The sequence below is a fragment of the Copadichromis virginalis genome, linkage group LG15 (assembly GCF_057382275.1).
Source record: "Copadichromis virginalis isolate Kocher_CV1m ecotype Utaka linkage group LG15, C_Virginalis_male_GT1.1, whole genome shotgun sequence".
In the NCBI taxonomy this organism is placed as follows: domain Eukaryota; kingdom Metazoa; phylum Chordata; class Actinopteri; order Cichliformes; family Cichlidae; genus Copadichromis; species Copadichromis virginalis.
The window spans coordinates 11,487,994-11,508,773 of NC_140632.1; the positions used below are offsets into that span (position 1 = coordinate 11,487,994).

At 40.7% G+C, this 20,780-nt stretch overlaps 1 protein-coding gene across 3 annotated transcripts in view; it reads right to left on the reverse strand.

Moving 5' to 3' along the window:
- stxbp5a (syntaxin binding protein 5a (tomosyn)) overlaps window positions 1-20,780 on the reverse strand; it is a 108,798-nt gene that overhangs the window by 71,195 nt on the left and 16,823 nt on the right. For all 3 annotated transcript variants that reach the window (XM_085431897.1, XM_085431896.1, XM_085431895.1), the window contains exon 4: window positions 987-1,068. In XM_085431897.1, the coding sequence (XP_085288023.1) occupies window positions 987-1,068 (82 nt within the window). The remainder of the gene's footprint in view (window positions 1-986; window positions 1,069-20,780) is intronic.

Genomic DNA, 20,780 nt, shown 5'->3' on the forward strand with positions numbered 1-20,780 from the left:
TTGAGCTGCTGAGTCACAGCCACACAGATGCTAACACACACAAGCACACATACCGGAAACACTAAGTATGAAATACTGCACTGGTCGTAAGTGATAAAAGTCTGAAAAGATAGTCAAAAATGTTTGTGTCTGGCCTGTACAGTACTGTGCAAAAGTCTTGAGCTGCTCCTTCATTTCTTTATATTTTGCTTCCAAGGAGCCAGCCTTTCAGTCCAGGCTGGCTGACAACTCTGAAAAAAAAAAAACCCTCATAATTTCTAATTTCTTTAGCTTATTCTTTAAAAAATAGCTAGGATAGCACAGTTAGTCAGGCATAAATAGTATTTTTTAATCAAAGAACCGTTGACATATCTCAGCATGCTGTGCAATGATTTGAGAAAACTGAACAACAACAAGAAAAGTGCCGTAAAATTTTGAACCATCGTGCAAAATATGATCTCAAACACACTGTCAATGCAGTAAAAATGTACCTTTATAGAAAAGACATCAGAGACCAGACATCAACATTGTTGAAGCACTGTACAATGATTTTAACCGAGCTACTTTTGCACAGTATTGTAGCTTAAAATTATATAAGAGGTTTTCTGGTGCAGAATAATGTTTGGGTAAGTTGTGCTGTGACTGTGTTATTACAAGGAACAAGCCAAAAAACAGTTAAACTGCCACAAGATGTAAAACAACTTCATGTTATATTGTTTTTTAAATCAATTCGGCACAATAAACTTTCAACGCATCAGTATAGTTCAAACACAAGCAGCCATATTGTTCTAAACTGGAAAAAGCTCAATATTACCTGATAAGATCAATGACGAAACAAAGAAGGTTGGAGAAAATCGTGACATGGCTGTTGATTGCTAAATTTCAAGACTAAACAGCAGTTGTTTGAAATAGCAAAATCAGCCTAGTAGCTGCAATCAGTCATCAAGCGTGTATTAGAAGTAACCACAAGTAAAAATGGGAGTCATTTCTCTGTTTTTGTAACCTACCTCATTGATGAGAAACTGTAGCTGGATGACAGCCGCTCCACTCTCATGCTGACAGTAACACTCCACACCAGGACGCCCGAACCTGAAAGGCTCTCAGTCAAGGAACGTACAGTTCCAGCAAAGAGATCATCAAAGCAATAGCGCATGTTTCTGTTTGTGCAGAGAAAGCTGGTGTGTTCTGTGTCTGCATGAGAGAAGAAAAAAAAAATGGCAAAAAAGAACAAGTGCCTCAGCATTTGAAAGCTCGAGGGTCATGACACCTGATTTAAATGTCATGACATGTGTTCCTGGGTAATTGTTAGGAAGGAAAACGAAACATCCACAGTGACGTAAATTTTATGGTCTGGTAACAGAGATTCAGCCCATTCCTCCCCTCCAACAAAACTCTTTACAGTGCAAGACTTCCTCCTTACACACATTTCATTTAAAATATTAGCTCATTATGTACCCTACAGATAAAAATCACAGGGATCAGTTTCACCAAGGAGCATTTAATTTTAACCGTACGCTCTCAGTATGTATGCACTGCAAATGTAACTCAGGAAACAGTAAGCCACTTACAGTAGATGACTGCAGTTCTGTAGAAATAGCAATAAATATACAGAATCAACACAAAACAGAGCTACAGTAAGGAACAGACACAGACAGATTGACAGCGAGAAAATGGAAATGTGGGGTCATGAATTCAAGTATAGAGAATATGAATCAGCAGAGAGGAGGTGGATATTATGTGACCAGCTGAGCAAATAAGAGCAGGAAGAAGAAAAAAAAAGAAGAAGAAGAGAAAGGGCACATTTGGATATACTGTACACTGACAATTCTAACAACAGATGCAGAGAGAGAAAATAGACACAACGATGGAAGTTTTTTCCCTTCTTTAAAATAAATAAATAAATAAAGGGGGAAAAGGAAGGAAAGAGCACAAGTCTAGCAAAGAATAGCAAGTTTCCTTTCTCGAGGAGAGTGAGTGGGTGAGCTTACTGATTATTTTTATTCTTCCCACGAGTATCAGCACTAAGGCAGGGGGTGTCAATTTTCATATGGGGGCACATGAAGACACCGCACTCTGGGGATGACACTATCGCTCATCATTAATATGCGAGGGGAGGGGGTTGTGTGTTTTGGCATGTGGCCAGCTACAGTAAATTTCCTGAAGAGCTCGATATTTCTCTTGAATCTACATAGACACAAGAAGCAGGATGATTCAAAGGCAGAGAGAGAAATGTTGGTTCAACAGTGGTAGCGGCAGCAACAACAAACAAGAAGAAGCTTATCTCACCTGAATGCAAACACCAATAATCAAGTCCCACTCAACACAGTGCGCCATGTGCCATAAGCCCTAAACATAGGTATAACTTATCAATGTATTTTACAGGTGATCATAACACCTACGAAGCCTTTAACGCAGCTAGCATTCACCCAGCTATGTTAGGCTTTTCGTTTCCTCCACATTTATTCTTCTTTTGGCCTCAATACACAGGAAGGTATATATAAATACACGCACTACAGTATATATTTATCTGAACTCTATTCGTATTTTTGGTCATTTAGTCCTTTGTATTTAGTCATCTGTAGCTATGTTGACAACAAGGTGTTGTCTGATAGCATGGACAAGGCTATGCCTAAACCAGCTCGAGTCAGTATGTTTTATATTGATCTTATTATTATGTGTAAATCACAAGGTTCGCTCATAGCAAAGAATCCACAGAGAACTGTTGCATCATTAACCATGGAGCTCTCATTAGGCAGCAGCAGGTAGCCAGTTTTAGCTTTTAGCAACTCAATAACCGGATATTTTCATCAAGAGCTGGTTGAATCTGTATGGGACTGTGAAGAATTTCCACTCATTTGAATCCCTGTTTTACCCTGAACAGGATTATGTCTAAGGTAATGAAAGCCCTAGGACCCCTTGACAGTTTTTCTAAATATTCTAATTTAATTCAGCGTTTATTTTGGTTGCTCATGTTGAATGGTTTTGCACACTGTCCTACTATGGACCCAGTGACACCTCTTTTTCAGTAATGTTTTTGTTGTAAAGCACTTTGTGATATTTATCTTGGACAGTGCTACAGAAAGAAAAAATATTGGGGCAAAGTCTCAACAAATACCTGACAGGGAATTTACCTGGTAAAACAGGTTGTTATAGAACAGAGTTTTAATTGCTGAAAGGGGGTTTTGTTTGGTTTTTATTTCAAATCCAGTTGTAACCTCAATATCTGTACTGAATAATTTTACTTTTACATCTAGAATTTCTTTTATACCTGGTGTTGTTACTCAACATAATCTGTAATTTAAAAACTGCATTCTTCTTCTTGAGTTTGCCAAATTGGTTTCATATGAAAAAATGACATACCAGCAGCTAGCTCTCTGTTTCTTAAGGAGTAGCAAAGTGACTGAAGACTACACACACGTAAGCTAACCTATTTATTTAGAAATACAATGTGATACAATGTTTACAATGTGGTTTATCATTTGCAGTGTTGGGAGCAACACATTCCATTTAATCACATTCCATTTCTCAGTGATGTAGCAGCATACCATGCCACAGTGATTACATTACATTTACAATTATGCTATCACTTGCGTTACAAAGGTTCAAACAAACAATATTTTTCTTCTTTTTGTGCAATTGTGCTGCAATCGGCTGATTTTACAAAATAGTGGGGCAATCTACCGCTTTTCAGAAGTGGACACATGTGCACTGGGTTTATTTTTATTGCACAAAAAGACAAGACCACATGGCACAAACTGCCCCCAAGCCAGAAATAACTACATTGCACTGCTAGCACAACATTAGCTCTTTGTAAGCATCTGCACAAAAAGCCATAAGCTAGCCAAGAACCCAAAATGATGTTAAAGCTGGGTGCCAACCCCAGCCCAGGACCTAGAGCCTGAACTTCAACAGGTAGTAAAGGCAGTGATGAGCAGTCAGGCTTGTAGCACTGTAGCGTCCATTTTGACATTTACATGTTTTTACAGTAAAATGCTGTGAAATGGCACGTTGCATAAAACTTTTGTGGTTTTATGGAGAAATGTGGTGCATGTCTACCACTGTGATGGCATTTGTGTGTGGTTACAAAAATGTTCATGAGAAATTTTTAAAAACCACAGACAGGACATAAAGAAGAAGTTTAGTGACTGCAAAACTCCTCAGACAGTATTGAGTTTGGGGCTACAAATGAAGAAATAAAAAAGAGAATAATGAATATAACAGAGGGCCAGAGAGCTCATCAGCATGCACCAAACCTTTTACACCCAGTGGATGAGAGTCTCAGTGCTCTCTCCACTTGACCTGTGGTGTGCCTTCTTTCCTCTAGCATACCGCTACTAGCTAACCTGTCACAGGGTAATGTAAGCCAAGTGTGCAAGTAAGGGGGGAGAGAATGATTATAAATATATGAATGTTGTGTTCATATTACATAAGTGTTTTTTTCATTACACATCACCCAACTTTTTTTGGAACTGAGGCAGTACTTTGCACGGCTAATGTAGCTAATGTCACCATTAGTTTTGATCGTGTGTACAGAGTTTAGTCCAACTTGTTTTAAAGGGAAAATAATTTAGAAATTGTGCCTCAACTTTGAGAATTTCGATACGAATACGATTGCGTTGTATGGCATAGCAACTGTAGTCTCTCTACTTCTAGGTCTGATTCTGATCTAGAACATTCAAAAATACAATAAATAGTACAGTCTACAATAAACAGCACAGTTGAAATAAAAGGGGCTTATACTATGAAGTAGTGCAGGAATTTATATATCTACAACAGTGATAAAAACCAAGAAAAGTAAAAAGGAAGTTAGTTAAAAGTAGTAAAAGTAAGACTGAAGACTGACATTGTGGAAGACAGAAGTGCAAATTGCATTAATAAATATTAGATCAGAGCAGACTAGGCTTAGAAAAGGCTTGACAGGACAAGGGCAAAGACAGAATATTTCAGACAGAGAAAAAAAGATGTGCCGCTCAGTTTTTTTTATATTTAAGCATGTAAAACAATTCTAGCAGACCTCTAAAATAAAAAAAGAAAATGATATTATTGGCCTGTAAATGATAACAAGGATTTTTTGTTTCAACAAAACTCAAAGTAAACGGCAATACAATTGTTCTTAACCATCAGGTCACAAAGTGGAGCTAAATCAGCCTGCATGACATCACCTTATGAAATCACTCTGGGTTTTTTTCAGAGGGGGGGGGTTTAAAGAACCATTTTTGGATAATTAGTGCGAAAGTGGCCCTTGTACACATTTTGTCTTTCATCTCTTTGCAGAAAGCTGCCGAGCAAACAAGCAGAAGGGCCGGCTTGCTGTTAGTTAAGATGGTTTGGACCCAGAGACAGTGCAGACCATCTAAGTCAAAGTGGCTTAATTGAAAACTCTGTCTGAATGTTGCCTGGCAACCAAATCTTCCTCTCTGTAAAAGAGAGGAAAGGATTTAAGGTTGTGCTTTTTAAACTGCTCTTATTGCTTTCTCTCTGAAGGAAGGCAGCCATCCCACATGTACGATATCATGAAGCGAACACACAAACACGCACACACACACACACACAGCCTGGGGATGTGATCAGGAAAACATCCTGCCGCAAAATATGTTGAAAACACTGGCTTTTTAAAAATTGTTTCAGTGAGTGTCGCTCACTTTTGGTCATACCCTCAACAAGAGGGTATGACCAAAAGAAACTGGTCATAGACTGAATTTCCTCATGTGTAGTTCAGTTTGAGTTTACCTCTGCTCTGTGTTTCTCAATTGGCATGCACCAATTCCCTCGGCATCCAATCAAGAGTAACCAAAACTGTCAAAAGTGCCCTGTTTCCTCTTTTTATGTGTTATATTGTTGTTGTGTCTCTTCAGGCAAATAGAGGAACTGCAGGACAAAAATCAACATTTTCTTTTTACCATTTGCTGACATTTCAAAGAACTAATGATTAATTAAGGAACAACAAGAGTCAATAAATCACTAAACAGGCCAACAAGCAATTCATTAAACAAAAGCAGCTATATAAAAATGTTTTGTACGGGTTATTATTGAATGCCCTTTCTGCTGATCTCAATATCTGATTAAATCTTTATCCAGTAAAAGAAAGCTTCTACTTGTGTTTTTGTAAACCTCTGGACCGATTAAATGTTTTCTTATGCTTTGTCAAAATGACTTTCCTATAAAAATACAAATTCCCTCTGGCAGTGTGTTTGTGCTGCAATTTCATGGCAGGGTGGGAAAAAAAACAACAACACAGCTTTCAATTCCTGTGAATTGTTTTCACATCACTGACTTTTAACGTGTTATAACAACACTGACCGAATATTTTAGCAGATGAAGAATGAGGAAGACAAATTAGAGACAAAGACAAAGTTTCTATAATGACCATGCTTTTCTGTATCGCTTGATGTACAACCACGATTCCAAAAAAGTGCAAACACTGTAAAAAGAAAATAAAAGCAATAGAACATAGAAAACGCATCAAGTGCTTGAGCTGATGTGAAGATGGCACAGGTTCACCAATTGGGGGAAAGAACTGCATCTACAAACTGTGAAACGATTTCTGAACAATGTTCCTCAACATAAAATTGCGAAGACTTTGAATATGACTGTGCCTTCCACAAATGCAGGTTAACATTTATCATCCAAAGAAGAAACCATATGTGAATATGATTTAGAAATAGTGGCATCTTCTGCTGGCTGAAGTTCATTAACATGGACTAGCCCAGGACTGTTGAGCAGCTAGAGTCCTGTATCAGACAGCGAGGGAGCAACGTTACCGTCCCAAAAGTCCAGCAGCTGATCTCCACAATCCCTGCCCATTTATGGACTGTTGTTAAAAGAAAAGCTACACAGTGGTAAATACAGCCTGTGTTGCCGTCGTCAAGTTTAAAATGAGCTAATATTTTTCATTAAATAGTAAAATGTCACCGTTTAAACATTTAATTTGCTTTCTATGTTCTATTGTAAATAAACTTGGTTGTATGAGATTTACAAATGGTCGCATTCTGCGTTTATTTACATTTTGCACAATGTTCAAACTTTTTATAAACTGGGTTAGTACACAGAATAAAGCGAATGTATTTTACCTCTAATATTTTCTCAGAGGAAAGCATTTTAGTTACTCACAGTCCAGTACTGGTTGCATTACTGAAAACAGAATAAGAATATTACATAATCACAATGATATTCACCACTTTGCAAATAAAAAGTCCGGGACAAGTCAGTTGTATTTTTTTCATTAAACAAACATGCTTCAAGCTGTCGCAGCTCGATGCACATGGGACAGGCTCAGTAGGAGCCGTGTCGCAGTTGTCGACAAGAGCGGTCCTCATTCATTTTTACTCGAGCGAGCTCTCAGTTTACGTCCCACCCACTGCACCGACTCTAAAAGTGGACCTCAGGCAGCGATAGCAGCGAGACAAGTCAGGAAGACAGAGAGCAAAAGCAGAAAGTGGGTCAGCGTCCCGTCTTGTCAAGCCTAATGAAAGTTTGCTGAGCTATTCTCGAAGTCAAAGATGACTGACAATTCGCTTTTTTATTGCTCTTCTTATATTTATCTTTGTCAAAGCCACAGGCAATTTTTCTGACAAATAAAGGTGAGTCAGTGGGAATTTGGTAAAGGAAAAACGGTCATAAGGAGGACTGGCTGTGGGAAACAGACTATGGTATGGAGCTCAGCTTATCTTGATAAGTGGAACTGAACAGGGATGAGCCTGTGTGTCATACAAGACAGTAATCTTTGTTAGCCTTTCTGCTCACATCAAACATGAACTCACTGTGCATGGTATGTTTTTGAGAGGAATAGCAAGCCACATCAAGGGGGTGCAGCTTCTGACGAGAACAGAATAAAGAGGGTGGACAAAGAGAGAGCGAGAGACTATAACATGAATCGGAGTGATGCAAAATAATGAAAAGGCATGATAAAGAAATGAATTTGCAAAACGTGAAACATTAAGAAAAGTGACCATATCAGAGGAGTATACAGTGAAAGCGAAAGATGGGGGGGAAAAAAAGGTGATTAATGGAGGATACAGAGGAAAAGGAATGAGGGAGAGGCAGTGAAAGAAAGCACCAGAAAGAGCAAGCCTGGGAGCACAGAGTTGCTGTGACGTTGGGCCTGAAGTGACGTCAAAGCTAGCCACTCGTACATCACCCTGCCAAAGAAGAGGCGGGGCCACGGGGCACAGCACTGCTCTGCACTGGACCCAGTGACAGGGATGAGGTGATGGAAGTTGGGAGGCAGAAAATGCAAGGAACAGAGTGAAGGCGAAGCGAAAACAGTGGGGGGAAAAAAATGAAAGACAAACAGAAATAAAAGAATAAGAAGGATAGATGCAGGGGAAATAATACCATAGCAACAGCAAACCAAAGAAACAAACTGAAACAGACAAAAATGTTGCAGAGAAACCCGCCCCGCGGACAAAGGACTCGGCTGCCTCTCCTCACATCATCGGCTCTCATTTAAAGGCAAAATCCTACTGATCGTACATAACGTCGCAGCAGACCTTCACCTCAGTCTGCTAGGTCCCGTGTCACTTATCTCTTGCCCTTCCTCTGGCTGCCCACTGTTGTTAACATCCAATTTAAAAGCTGCTAAAGGAAGCTGTATCTCCTTTTTCTCCATCATGAACAAGCCCTGCGCTGCTATTACCAGACACCTTTGTTAAGTCAACCCATATTGCTTCATGCTGATTTGGCACATCTACAGATATCCTCATGCATTTTTGATAAAGATTATGATTGCATTTAATGGGCACTAAATGCATTTCAATGTATGACTTAATCAATTAATTCTTTTGGTATATTCTAGAGTCCACAGTATATCTCTCAGGGTTAACACATTTTCATGTGCCTTTATAGCACTGTAACACATTCTGTGTGTTCACAAGGACCCTGCTTTATAGTGTTGACATGGTTTTATTAATTTAGGTTTAAAAAAAACAAACATGCAATGGGTAGAGAGAGCAGGGCTGGATTTTATTTATTTGTGAATAAGATACACGGCAATCAGGCACAGGACACACCAGTGACAGAGAAAGTGCAAAGATGCTCCAGAAATCACTCTTTTTCCCGACTTTCAGTGTCACGCATGCAAAACAGACAGTTTTGATAGTTAGATAGTTATACCGAAACACAAAAAGCACAAATGCAAAAATCGTATGCAAGCAGCATGCATGTAAAAAATAAATAAAAATGCAGAGTTGAGAAAACTGGTGATTTATTTGTTTAACACGCTCCTTGTATAAATAATCCCCCCTGACACATTTGATTTATTATGTAGTCAAACAATTAAACTGTGTTGAGCCACAGTATTTTCCGCTGCCTCAGCTCCCACACACACACACGTGCATATATATAACACCCCCTATGTCTATAGATGACATTCCTGTCAATGGCTATTTGCTGAAGAGCACAGCAACATGGCAGTAATCGCCCTCCAGGTTAAAAAAAGAGGCCCGTTTTAGGAATTTAAAGATAGGTAGCTTATTAGGAGCAGTAAGCTGCAGAATGAGTGGTGCACTGGCAGGTCCATTGTGTTTAGAAAAATCATAATTTACCAAGAGTTGCAAAACAATGGGCAAAGAAGAATTACCAGCATTCCAGAAAAGATCACTCTTGACTTGTTCTTTTTTTTAGGACTTGTGTATTGTGTGTTGCACTGAATTAATCTGGCCACCATGCTACTATGCTCATGTGAGCCTTTGGTCTCCTTGAGTGACTTATGAATGCAATGCAATGATGCAGAGGCAAAAATGTTTGTGGCCAATTGTACCAGAATCTCTGTTCCGTTAAGAAATATTAGTCTGGGTCTGAGCCAGTAGGCGATGCAGCCACAGTTATGATTCACAGTAAAAATGCTGTAGGGATAATAGGGATTGTTGGGCTCTGGAGTATGGCCAGTATTAGGGTGTTAATAACCAAGAGTCTCATCTATACCAAGACAAGTCAGCGGTTAGCTACTGTGCATCCACTCAAGAGAAGCAAGAGAAAGAGAGTGAAGAAGAAGAGAAGGAATGAAATTAATCCACTGGCTGTAGAGATTGAAGGTGGGAAAGCGTAAGGGAGGGTGGGAGCGGAGAATCGGCAAGGCCAGAAAGGAAGCAGAGAGCGAAGGGGGTAAACTATGAGAGAATAAACGTTGAGTCAGCGGAACAGGTTGTGGCCGATTGCTGCTGCAAGAACATGCAAAGCAAAAGGGAGAAAACGAGAGATGTGAATGAAGGAGGAAGAGGTGAGATCGAAAGAGACAGGAGAGGAGAAGGGAAATGAAAGAGTGCGACAGAAGAAAGAGGTAAGTGGATGAACAGGAATAGAAATACAGGGATATTTAGTTGTATGACAAGATCAGCTTTTCCTATTCCCTGAGCATTTCGGAAAGAAAGGAAAGATTTTTTTAGGTATGCTACTGCAACCGCCAAAAAATTCAAATTCAAATTCAAATTTTATTTGTCACGTACACAGTCATACACAGTACGATATGTAGTGAAATGCTTGGACAACTGCTCGTGACCTAAAGAGAACAAAAAAGGAAAAGGCTATGAATAAGATAGGAAATAAATATGAAAAATTAAAAAGGGTAAATTTAACTAGGAAGGAATAAAATATAAATTAAGGTTAAAAATGAAATAACTGTACAACACAAATTAGAATGAAGGGTAAATTTAACTGGGAAGAATAAGATAAAGATAAATATATAAATTAAAGTTGAAAATAAAATAACTGTACAACAAAATACACAATATAGAACTATATAAGAATGTATGAAGAAATCTAAATATAAATAAATATATACACAATAACAGCAGCTGTACAAGTATTAACCGGAAATGAAGAATATAGTGACCAGTGTTGTGCAAAACCAAAGTCCAGAAAGTCCAGTGTGTGTGTAAGAACCATATGTGTGGGTCAGTACTGTGTGGTGGTGTGATTGAGAGACCGTATCGCCTGCGGGAAGAAGCTCCTCCTCAGTCTCTCTGTGTTGGTCTTCAGGGAGCGGAATCGCTTTCCTGACCTCAACAGAGAGAACAGTCTGTTGTTGGGATGGCTGAGGTCCTTCGCGATCTTCCTGGCCTTGGTCCGGCACCGCCTGCTGTAGATTGAGTGCAGGTCAGGGAGCTCGGAGCGGATGGTGCGCTCAGCTGACCGCACAACCCTCTGTAGAGCTAGTCTGTCCTGCATGGTGCTGTTCCCGAACCAGGTTAAGATGTTTCCCGCCAGGATGCTCTCTATGGTGCACGAGTAAAAGTTCCTGAGCACCTTGGAGGGCAGTTGGAAGTCTCTCAAGCGTCTGAGGTGGTAGAGACGCTGTCGGGCCTTTTTCACCACGGTGTTGATGTGACAGGACCATGACAGGTCCTGCGTGATGTGAACTCCGAGGTATTTGAAGTCTAAAAGTCTCATTTAGATGACTCTGACAGCCTGCAGCTTAATAACAGAAGTCATGAGTTCTGCTGTTGTGATTGCAATGCAAAGCCAGTTAAAGGATTACGCTCCAACAGGCAATGGAGCTCAACACAACAGGGAGTGTGTGTGGATATTGGCACTGATTCCTTCTGATTTGGAGCCCCTTAGTGCTAAATTGATTACATTTAACTAGATCTGGTTTTTAATTTGATTCATTTACATTTTTGGTGTTTTCAGTTATGCCACACAAAGTGGGATAACGCAGTTTTACCATGCATGAACTGTCAGAACCAGATGTTTCTGAATATTCGCTTTAAGGACAAATATGCCAGAAACTGAAGGGCTGAGGACTCGTCCACCTGCAATGTCTGTGCTGCCTATATAACGGTGGGGTTTAAAATGTAATAGTAATGCCAGCGAGTAACATCAGAATAGAAAGAGTCATATTTTCAGTGTATTTAATAGCAATCAGACAATCCCACATAGTAGATTATCCTAATTTTCCATATGATCGGATTTCACAGGAAATCCAATCGCATCATAAAGTAAATAACACCATTGTATAACCCTTCCAGCGCAACATGAACCGTGTGATTAGTTGTAACAACATCAAAATGCATTTTTAAGGTCACAGACGTTTGTAATCAGAAAACAGGATGGCGGACTGACATCCCGAAAGAACCATCAAAGTCGTCAAGCAAGCACCTTCACAGCTAATGTCATGTGACCACGTGGGGAGCTTGATCATTCGTGATTATAGCCCAAAGGATGGTCCCATCTTTCGGCCAGATTGCGCACTGCTAGCAACAAGCAGTGGACAAGAAAAATTAAGTTTAGTGTACAATTTAAATCAGATGGAGATCACCAAGAATTCACAGGCCTCCTATGAGATCCCTCCCTGAGCCTGGTTCTGCCGGAGGTTTCTTCCTGTTAAAAGGGAGTTTTTCCTTCCCACTGTCGCCAAATTGCTTGCTCATAGGGGTCATACGATTGCTGTTTTTTTCCTCTGTATCTATTATTGTACGATCTACTGTGCAATATAAAGCGCCTTGGGGCGACTGCTGTTGTGATTTGGCGCTATATAAATAAAACTGAATTGAATTGAATATGAGATGTATTATTTACTATATGACATTCTGGAACTTACGATAACCACACTGTAATGCCTCGATTTCCAAGAAAAGGACATTTTGCATATTCCACATCATTTAGCTCTAAATGAACCATTTACAAATATTCAGTGGGTACACAAGGCTAGTATTTCATGCAAATACATGTTCACTCAAAAAGGTGCTGAGACTGAAAAGATTTGTATCTTTAAAATAAAAATTGTAATAATTAAAAATGTATTATTTTTGTTTAGACCTAAAGAAATGCAGCCAGATTGCTGTGCAGAATAAAGAGGTTCCTGCAAAAAGAACCTTTTAGATACTTGTTCAGTTCTGGTTCACGTTCTGTAAAATATTTAAGAGAGATCATTGGCTTTGGCAGAGGATTGTGCTCTTCAGATGCCCTTCTTATTTCATATGTGACAAGAGAAATATTTGATAAAAATTAAAAATGAATCACACAACCCCCTTATCTCCAAAGGGATACTTGCAATTCCTTTGCACACAGAGCTTATTTCTATTTCTTCTGCCACACATTCGGTATACCGTGGTCAATGAATTGCACAAAATGAGCATTATCAATATGAAAACTGTGTTCAATTCATAAGCTCATATCAGATAGGCCACCCAATTGGGTATTGAATTCAGGAAGGGCTGTGGAGAGGAAGAATAAAAAATCTCCTTAACATCTGGGCAATTTTACCCAGTAAACATAAGGTTTCACAATAAAACACGACTGTTATTGAATATAGTGAATGAAGAGAGTGAGGAGGCATCTAAAAGGCAGATCCAGTTGAAATGCTTAAAGTGTGTGAATAAGATACACGTGTAATAATTTTCTCTCTGTCACACAACTGAGAGATTGAAGACTGGGGAAAAAAGACAGCGGGGAAATAAAAGTGGCTTTTAAAGACAAAACCTCGAGTGGAGATTGAGAAAGGCACCGGGGAGAATTATTGAAGGAAAAAACATGGCTGGAACGTATAAAGATAGAAAGGAAGGAGAAAGAGAGGGAAAGGGAGAAGAGGAGGAAGACACAAACATCTGCAGGACTAACTCGGTGACTGGTTTTTCCTGCTGTCTATGAATAATGGATGTGGCGAAAAGGAGCCAGTATATGCATTTAGATAGCCTCATGTATTATCCTTTCAGAGTAGTTGGGAAGAAAATGTTTTATTAGAATTTAAATCAATGCCAAATTAACCTTAAACACATTCACGTGGCAACATCGGGATACAAGTTTCAACAGCAATAAAATGCACCTGGAGACCTCGTTTATTCTGCTCTGAACGGGACTGCGTGGAGGGGAAAGTGTGCTGTTTTCTGCTGTATTAACTCGAATAAAAACTAGCCACTAATTTCAAGCCAGGTTTGGGTGTGGGTGGTTCTCACGAACAAATACAGATAAGCTAAGGAAGAAATATAATATATAATGCAAGCCCTTTTACAAAATCCAGTATTTCTGTCCACTGAAATTTTTAAAAAATGCTTACGTTTCTTACTTCCACCCAATGTTTTTTCTTAGCTGCTTTTCGAGCTATGGTATGTGAAGTTCCTTGGACGTTTCAAAACTAATGTGTTCAAAGATGGTGCTTAGTTTTCAACTAATCACAGATAGCTAGGAGACACTGGAGAGCTTAGTACTCGAGAGTTAAGGTGAGAGGCAAGACAGCTTGTCGCAGTGAGAGTCTCACATCCACAACTACAGTTAATTTAGATTTTTGTGTAACAACCACATTTTTGGACTGTGGGAAAAAATCACTGCAACTGCACCAAACACAGCACGCCCCTGCAATAACCTTACAGGGCAAATGATGCCTCTGATATCATCCTGCTTCAAATAAAGGTCTGTTACATGCTGCGGTTGAGGCATGCACTCCCCCCAGCACTGATATCAAGAAAATCTTTCAAAGGTAGGATCATGGGAGATTAGTAAAGATTGGCCACTAATGTGTTTCTGTGTGCCAACCGATGCAGAGCCAGATTGTGCTCTCAAGGTCATGGACCTGTGAGCTGCAAGTAAAGCAAAAATCGCTGTATTGCTAGACACGCAGCAGTATCTGATTGATAATATATACGCATGCACACCTCAGCAATTATATATGTAAAGAATTGATCATTAAAAAGAAAAATATGAAGAAGAAATGATGTTATCATCATCGGTTTGATGACTGAAATGACGAGAATGGAATCCATAGATTTACTCGGGCTGATGAATCGAGGTATTCGTACCACACTCCCTGCTGGCAATAATTCTGTTGTGTCTGGTTTAGGACTAATTAGGCATCGTTGGTACACTGTATGGTTGTCAGTTTGCCCGTAGCACAGCGGAGAAGGGCATCTTGCCAAGTGTCACGCAGCATATAAAATATTAATCTGAGTGCTGTCCTTTGCTCTTTGATTAATGCGAGACAGAAGGCCAAGTATTCGCAGCACTTAACCGGAGTCTACCGGTGAACTTGCACGCATGCACGCATACACTGAGGCAGCAGGGTGCCACAGCCGGTAATGAAGGTGTCCTTCAATTTGAGGACAAAGGTTTAAGGTTTCCGATGTGAGCAGCCACCTGCCCTGCTGAAGTATCGTTGAGCAAAAAGCTGAATTCTTCACTTCTCTGCGGTACTATTCAGCAAAGACCTGGCTCCCTCCCCACAAAGACAAAGACATGCAAAGGAGGTGAAATGGTGATTGTAGTTTGGATCTAGGTGTGAACGTGAGTACGATTGTCTATGTCTGTGTTAGCCCTGGCAATCTGACCAAGCGTCCCCTGCTTCTCGCCCTGTTTCAGCTAGGACACCGCTTAAGGAGACTGCTGTTGTGATCTCAGAAAGGCAACCCACTCTCTCTCTCTCTGGGTGTCCATGCTGCCTCGGTAGTGCCGGGGATGTGCTGGTTTTGTTTCCGGGTCTTCCGGTGGTGCATTCTTTTTAACCATTTGTTATTTACTTCATTTCTGATTAGTCATTCAAGGCATTTTCTAAGGAAACAAAATGTATTTCCAAGGTTGGTCCACCACATTTGGTATAGCAACTAATATAATAGAGAGGTTCACTGGTATCATGATGATTTCTGGGCACCTTTATCAATGTCAATAAGATCAACTATATTTGTATAAAATTTAAAAAATCAATAAAGTTTCAATTTAAGTTTCAATTTAAGATTTAATTCACACTGCTAGCTGACCAAAACAGCCTAAATACCATCGTTCCCTCGAAGCTGGACAGGAAACTGCAGGATCTAGGACTGAGCAGCTCCCTCTGCAGCTGGATCCTTAGCTTCCTGTCTGACAGACGCCAGGTGGTCAGACTGGGCAGCATCACCTCATCCCCCATCACACTGAACACTGGTGCTCCACAGGGGTGTGTACTGAGCCCTCTCCTGTACTCACTCTACACCTACGACTGCACAGCCACTAACAGCTCCAACATCATTGTGAAGTTTGCGGACGACACTACAGTGGTGGGTCTGTGCCAGTGTGCCTGCACATGTGATGTGACAATAAAAAGTGATTTGATTTGATTTGATTTAAACGCTTTAAAATCCCTGACCAGGCAAAGCTGTTATAAAATGCACTGATGGATGGATGAGTGTACATTTTAATACCTGTAAGTGCAGCTGTGGATTAATTCAGGAGATGCATTCAATTGGATTAAGCAATTCGGGGCACCGAAAAGGAAGATATTCTCACTGAATGATCGGATTAAAAAGAGAAGAATGCATATTCACACAGGCAAATGCGCCATGCACTTAATTAAACAGCAGCGCTTTGATGACTCACATGTCCATCTGTGCAATATAAAAATATGTGCCTCCGACTGCAGCACAAACACTACAGTACATGTTTGTATGCCATCTCCTTCATGCAGCGCAGTTATAGTCTCCCTGAGCTTCTTCCAGGGATTATAACAGGCAGGTTAGGGGGAAAAAAAACGGAGAGAGTCAGGCGAACACAGTCACATCACACAGCACATACAGGCTTTCAGGGATGGATTTGAAGTGAGTGCATGGTACAACAAAGACAGCTGCATAAGTCGACAGAATCGTTGCTGTTTATGAATGTGCGCGTGTCGGTGGGTGTTTATAGACATGTGCCGCGCTTTGTGGAGGGCGCCCAGGCCGTGACATTTCCCGTTTTGCCACTGAGTTTTGGGCAAAGTGTATACAGCGTGGGAAAGACAGGAAAAAGAGCAACAGAGTGAGAGCACAAAAAAAGAAAGCACGTCTTCCTCGCTCTGCTGCTAATCCCCTCTGTCGCCTCTCCGCCTCTCTTGCTCGTACCATTGCTGTCATTTTTATCTCTATCGCCTTTCCGTCTGATGTGTCTTTCAACTTACTCCCCCCCTCTCTGCTATTCCAATACTCCTCCAAGTTGCCCATAGCCCAACTAAAACATGCATTTGCACACACACAAGTTGTGATGTGTAGTGTTTTGAAACTAGGACAATGGATGTCTGTGTGAATGTGTAATGCATGCGTGTCTGTTTGCACATATTTTACCAGAGCGTCTGTCTCTCTCTCTTATGCAGTTTTTCAAACTCGAAGTATGGCTGTAGATGCACCAACCAGGCAAAGCATGTTACAAATAAATAAACAACCTTTTATGAAGTCTAGTATAATCCGTTATTTGAACAGATTTTTGTTCTTCGGGTTCCTCATCTTACTATTTATGTTTGAAACTAAATTAATCTCAAGTAGGTGCTTTTTTAGACTTTGAGTCAAGATTGGGTTTCAACACACACACACACACACACACACACACACACACACACACACACACACACACACACACACACACACACACGTTGCATTGTATACAATAGGCATCGGTACAAAATACTGCAAGTGCAAGAATACTACCATCATCGCCTGCTTGTGGTTTCTCCCTGCATTTAGTAACATCTTTACAAAGCCAAACGCTGCTGTTTGGATCAAGGTCAAATAACTGACTCAGCTAGTCAAGGATTCCCTGCTTATTCACCTTGAAAAGCTCTTTGGTTGCTTTGGCCTTATGATTAGGATCTTGAATAAAATGCTGTCCAAAGAGTTCTGGTGCAACTAAATGAATCCTCGCAAGCAGAATTCTCCTGCACCTCAGAGTTCATTGTCTTTTTCTTCAATAAAGGCATCATTACATTTTTATTAAGTTTTTTGAGCTGTTCCTTTTGTTTTTCCATTATACTGACAGATTTACACTCGATCTTATATTCTTCTGGTTTTGGTGATCCTTAGTTTTTAAGGATCATTTGTGTCTAGCTGCTTTGTATATTAACATGGCCGTAGGTTTCTATTGGCATTTATTATACTCTATTTGTAGTTAGTTTATATTCTAGTTAATCTTTTAGGTGATATGTAGTTATTGTTTGTGGTCCCTGTCTGTCTACACTCTCTGTGCCTTGTCTCTGTAGTTGTCTGGTTTTCCTGTTGTGTAAAGTGAGTCTTGTTCTCTTTTAGTAACGTCTCTGCGTTTACTTCTTCCCTGCGTCAGGTTTGTATGTCTTAAGTCTAGGTCACCGTCTCACCGTTTCCTGTTTTACTTTGATAGTCCCTTGTCTTACGTGTGTTATGTTCAGTTTTGCTTCCCTAGGTTCAGTAATTGGATTCAGCTTCCTGGGTGTTTTGTATTTTTTTTTTGTTTGTGAGTATTAGGAACAAAGCTACCCTTTATGTTTATGTTTAGTCATGTCTGAACAGTGCAGATTTAATACTAAACTGGAGTAAATCTTCTTTATTCAGAATAGCTGGTGGAAAATATAAGACACAAGGGGAAAAAATGGTGGTTTGAATGTTTGTGAGAAAGTTAATGTACAGACAATATAAAGTCAAACTAAATATATGAGTCGAGGCATCATCGTACGTCTAAGTAGTGTTTGACTGTGATTTCAGCACAGTCCAGGTGTGGTACCGGCATTTCATGAAACAAGATCTCATGTCTCATTTTGTGTGTATTCTAACGGTTCTAGCGAACATTAAAATAAAATGATTTTAAAAAAAGGGAAATTCTTTGTAAAATATCCGGTTGCAGGTTGTTTGTTTCCACTTTTATTTTGGATCGTCATTTTAAAGGCTTGCCAAATCCTCAAATTAATTTTGGAAGAAGCGCAGGCATGATGAAAGCATTATTGGAGAGACCTCTGGGAATCTGAGCCCAATAGAGCTTATTCAAAAATGATTCAGGGACTCTGTCTGAAGCCCAGAGCTGCTGCATCACATTAGTCCCACTGTTAGCTGGTACACAAGCAGAAATGCAGACACTCATATACTAACTCACACATGCTATATGCTGATAGACCCTTACACACACACACTGAACCAGCAGTTCTCCTTATAATGGCAGTAAAGACACCTCATGCATGCAGAATGCACCAGCTGTACACACACCCATGAACTCTCATAAAGGACAGCCATTTACATACATTAAATGCATATACTTAAAGAGCACAGTCTAATACAATGGCCTCAGCCATTAAAAATGCATTATACTGCAGCAACAGTTTCTAAAAATGACCACCTGGGCAAGCTGCTGCAACAAGGATCAGCCTGAGAGTGAGATGAAACCTAACAATACTCTTCTTTAAAGGATTCAGTTTTGTTTGCATTTAAACCGGTGATGCAACCGTCAGTGAAGTAGTTAACTGCATTCATTATCTGTCTGGATGCTAATATTTTGAGGTCTGCCGCAAAGGTTAATGCACTCACCATTGTTACCCCCCCGCCTCATCGTGTTATTGGCAATCATCAACGCCCACTTTTAATGTGAAAGCAAAAGCACTGCCAAGCGCCAGACAGGAGGAGAAATAAGGCCAATAGACCCCAGTCGAGGCTTAATGGGGGCCTAGCGGCGTGGCTTACTGAGACCTCTCCTACCGCTTGTTCATCGCTCACACCTGCTGGTCGCCTGAGAGACGGAGGGGGCTTCTGGCTTATCAAACAAATTAGCTGCTTCATCACAGGGATGAAAGTGGCGATACACAAGCTGTGAAGCTGTCCTTTTCTTTCACGGGCAGTCCTTGCTCGAATACAGTCAAACAGAGAAACGATGCTCTGTTTGACGGAGGCCGGCGGATCTACAGTGCACTGTGTGGTGAGTAAGAAGCGATGGGTCTCCCAGCCCTCTAGGGGTCTGACACTTCAACCTGCTGTCACAGCAGACAAATGGCCAAAGTGCGGTGGCTTCTGCTTGGACAGAGGTCTGATTACAGTTAGATCAGAAGCCAATTTTTTGCCCTTCCAATCTCTGCAAACCCCACCCACACAGCACCACAGTTCTGAGTCACAGAGCTGAATGGCTGCAACCACTATGGCTAGCGTCCATATGCATACACTCCTACAGTACACTTTATCTCCCTCTAATTTCTCATCCTCCTCTTCACTTTTCTAAACTTAGATGAAACTTCGTCAGTCTGCAGTGAGATCATCCCTCTGCTCTTCCTGTTGATTGTCATCTTGTCTCCTATAGCTGTAGGGCTTGCAGCCTGCTTGTGCTGCAATGAATGACAATCCAAGGACACATCTGCACCACTTTTAGGTATTTATGTCTTGACAGCTTTGCGTCATGTTGATGTTATCCCAGAAGTCTCCATGCTTGTGAAAAACAAAAAGAATCCCAGTATACGTCCCCTCATATGGAGTCTGCCAACTCCCAGCTGGATGATGCTACAGCAGACAGACACATAGACATATAGCTCTTTGTCTCTGGACAAACACGTCTAGAATTTTGTCCTTATTTTCCCCCGTCAGCCCTCCTCCACATACATCCCCTCGGGTCCTGAGATGTGCATCTCAACATCCTTGCCCAACCACCCCCCACCATTTCCACATTTTATAGGACAATATCTTCCACGCTGTGCACATATCAGACAAAAGTGCAGCCCGATGGCCAGTCACGTGCCACAGAGAGACAAACATCTTGGTCGTTAGCATACTCTTATGGACTTAAATATAGGCCTGTCACACTTAGCAACAGGCTGAGAGCTGAGTGGGGAGGGGGGCCTGTGCACATGCCAGCCATGTGGCAGAGCATTAAAGCCTGAGTCATCGCGTCATGTGACATGCGTGTCTTGCCTGCAGGCACTCGGCAGGACTGCATACTAAAGAGCAGCCTAGAGAAGCAACAGGGGGATAAATACCATTGCAGCTACCAGCGGAGGAAGGCGAACGTCGGGATTTGCGGAGCTCTTATTGACAGACAAAGACTGTGCCAAGTCCAGGCTCGCAGTCTCAGTCGGCTAAAGTTTAGGACATTGGCTTTACTCAAGCAAACTCCATTACAAAATGCCATTTATTTAGGCTGGCAGCAGTGAGGCT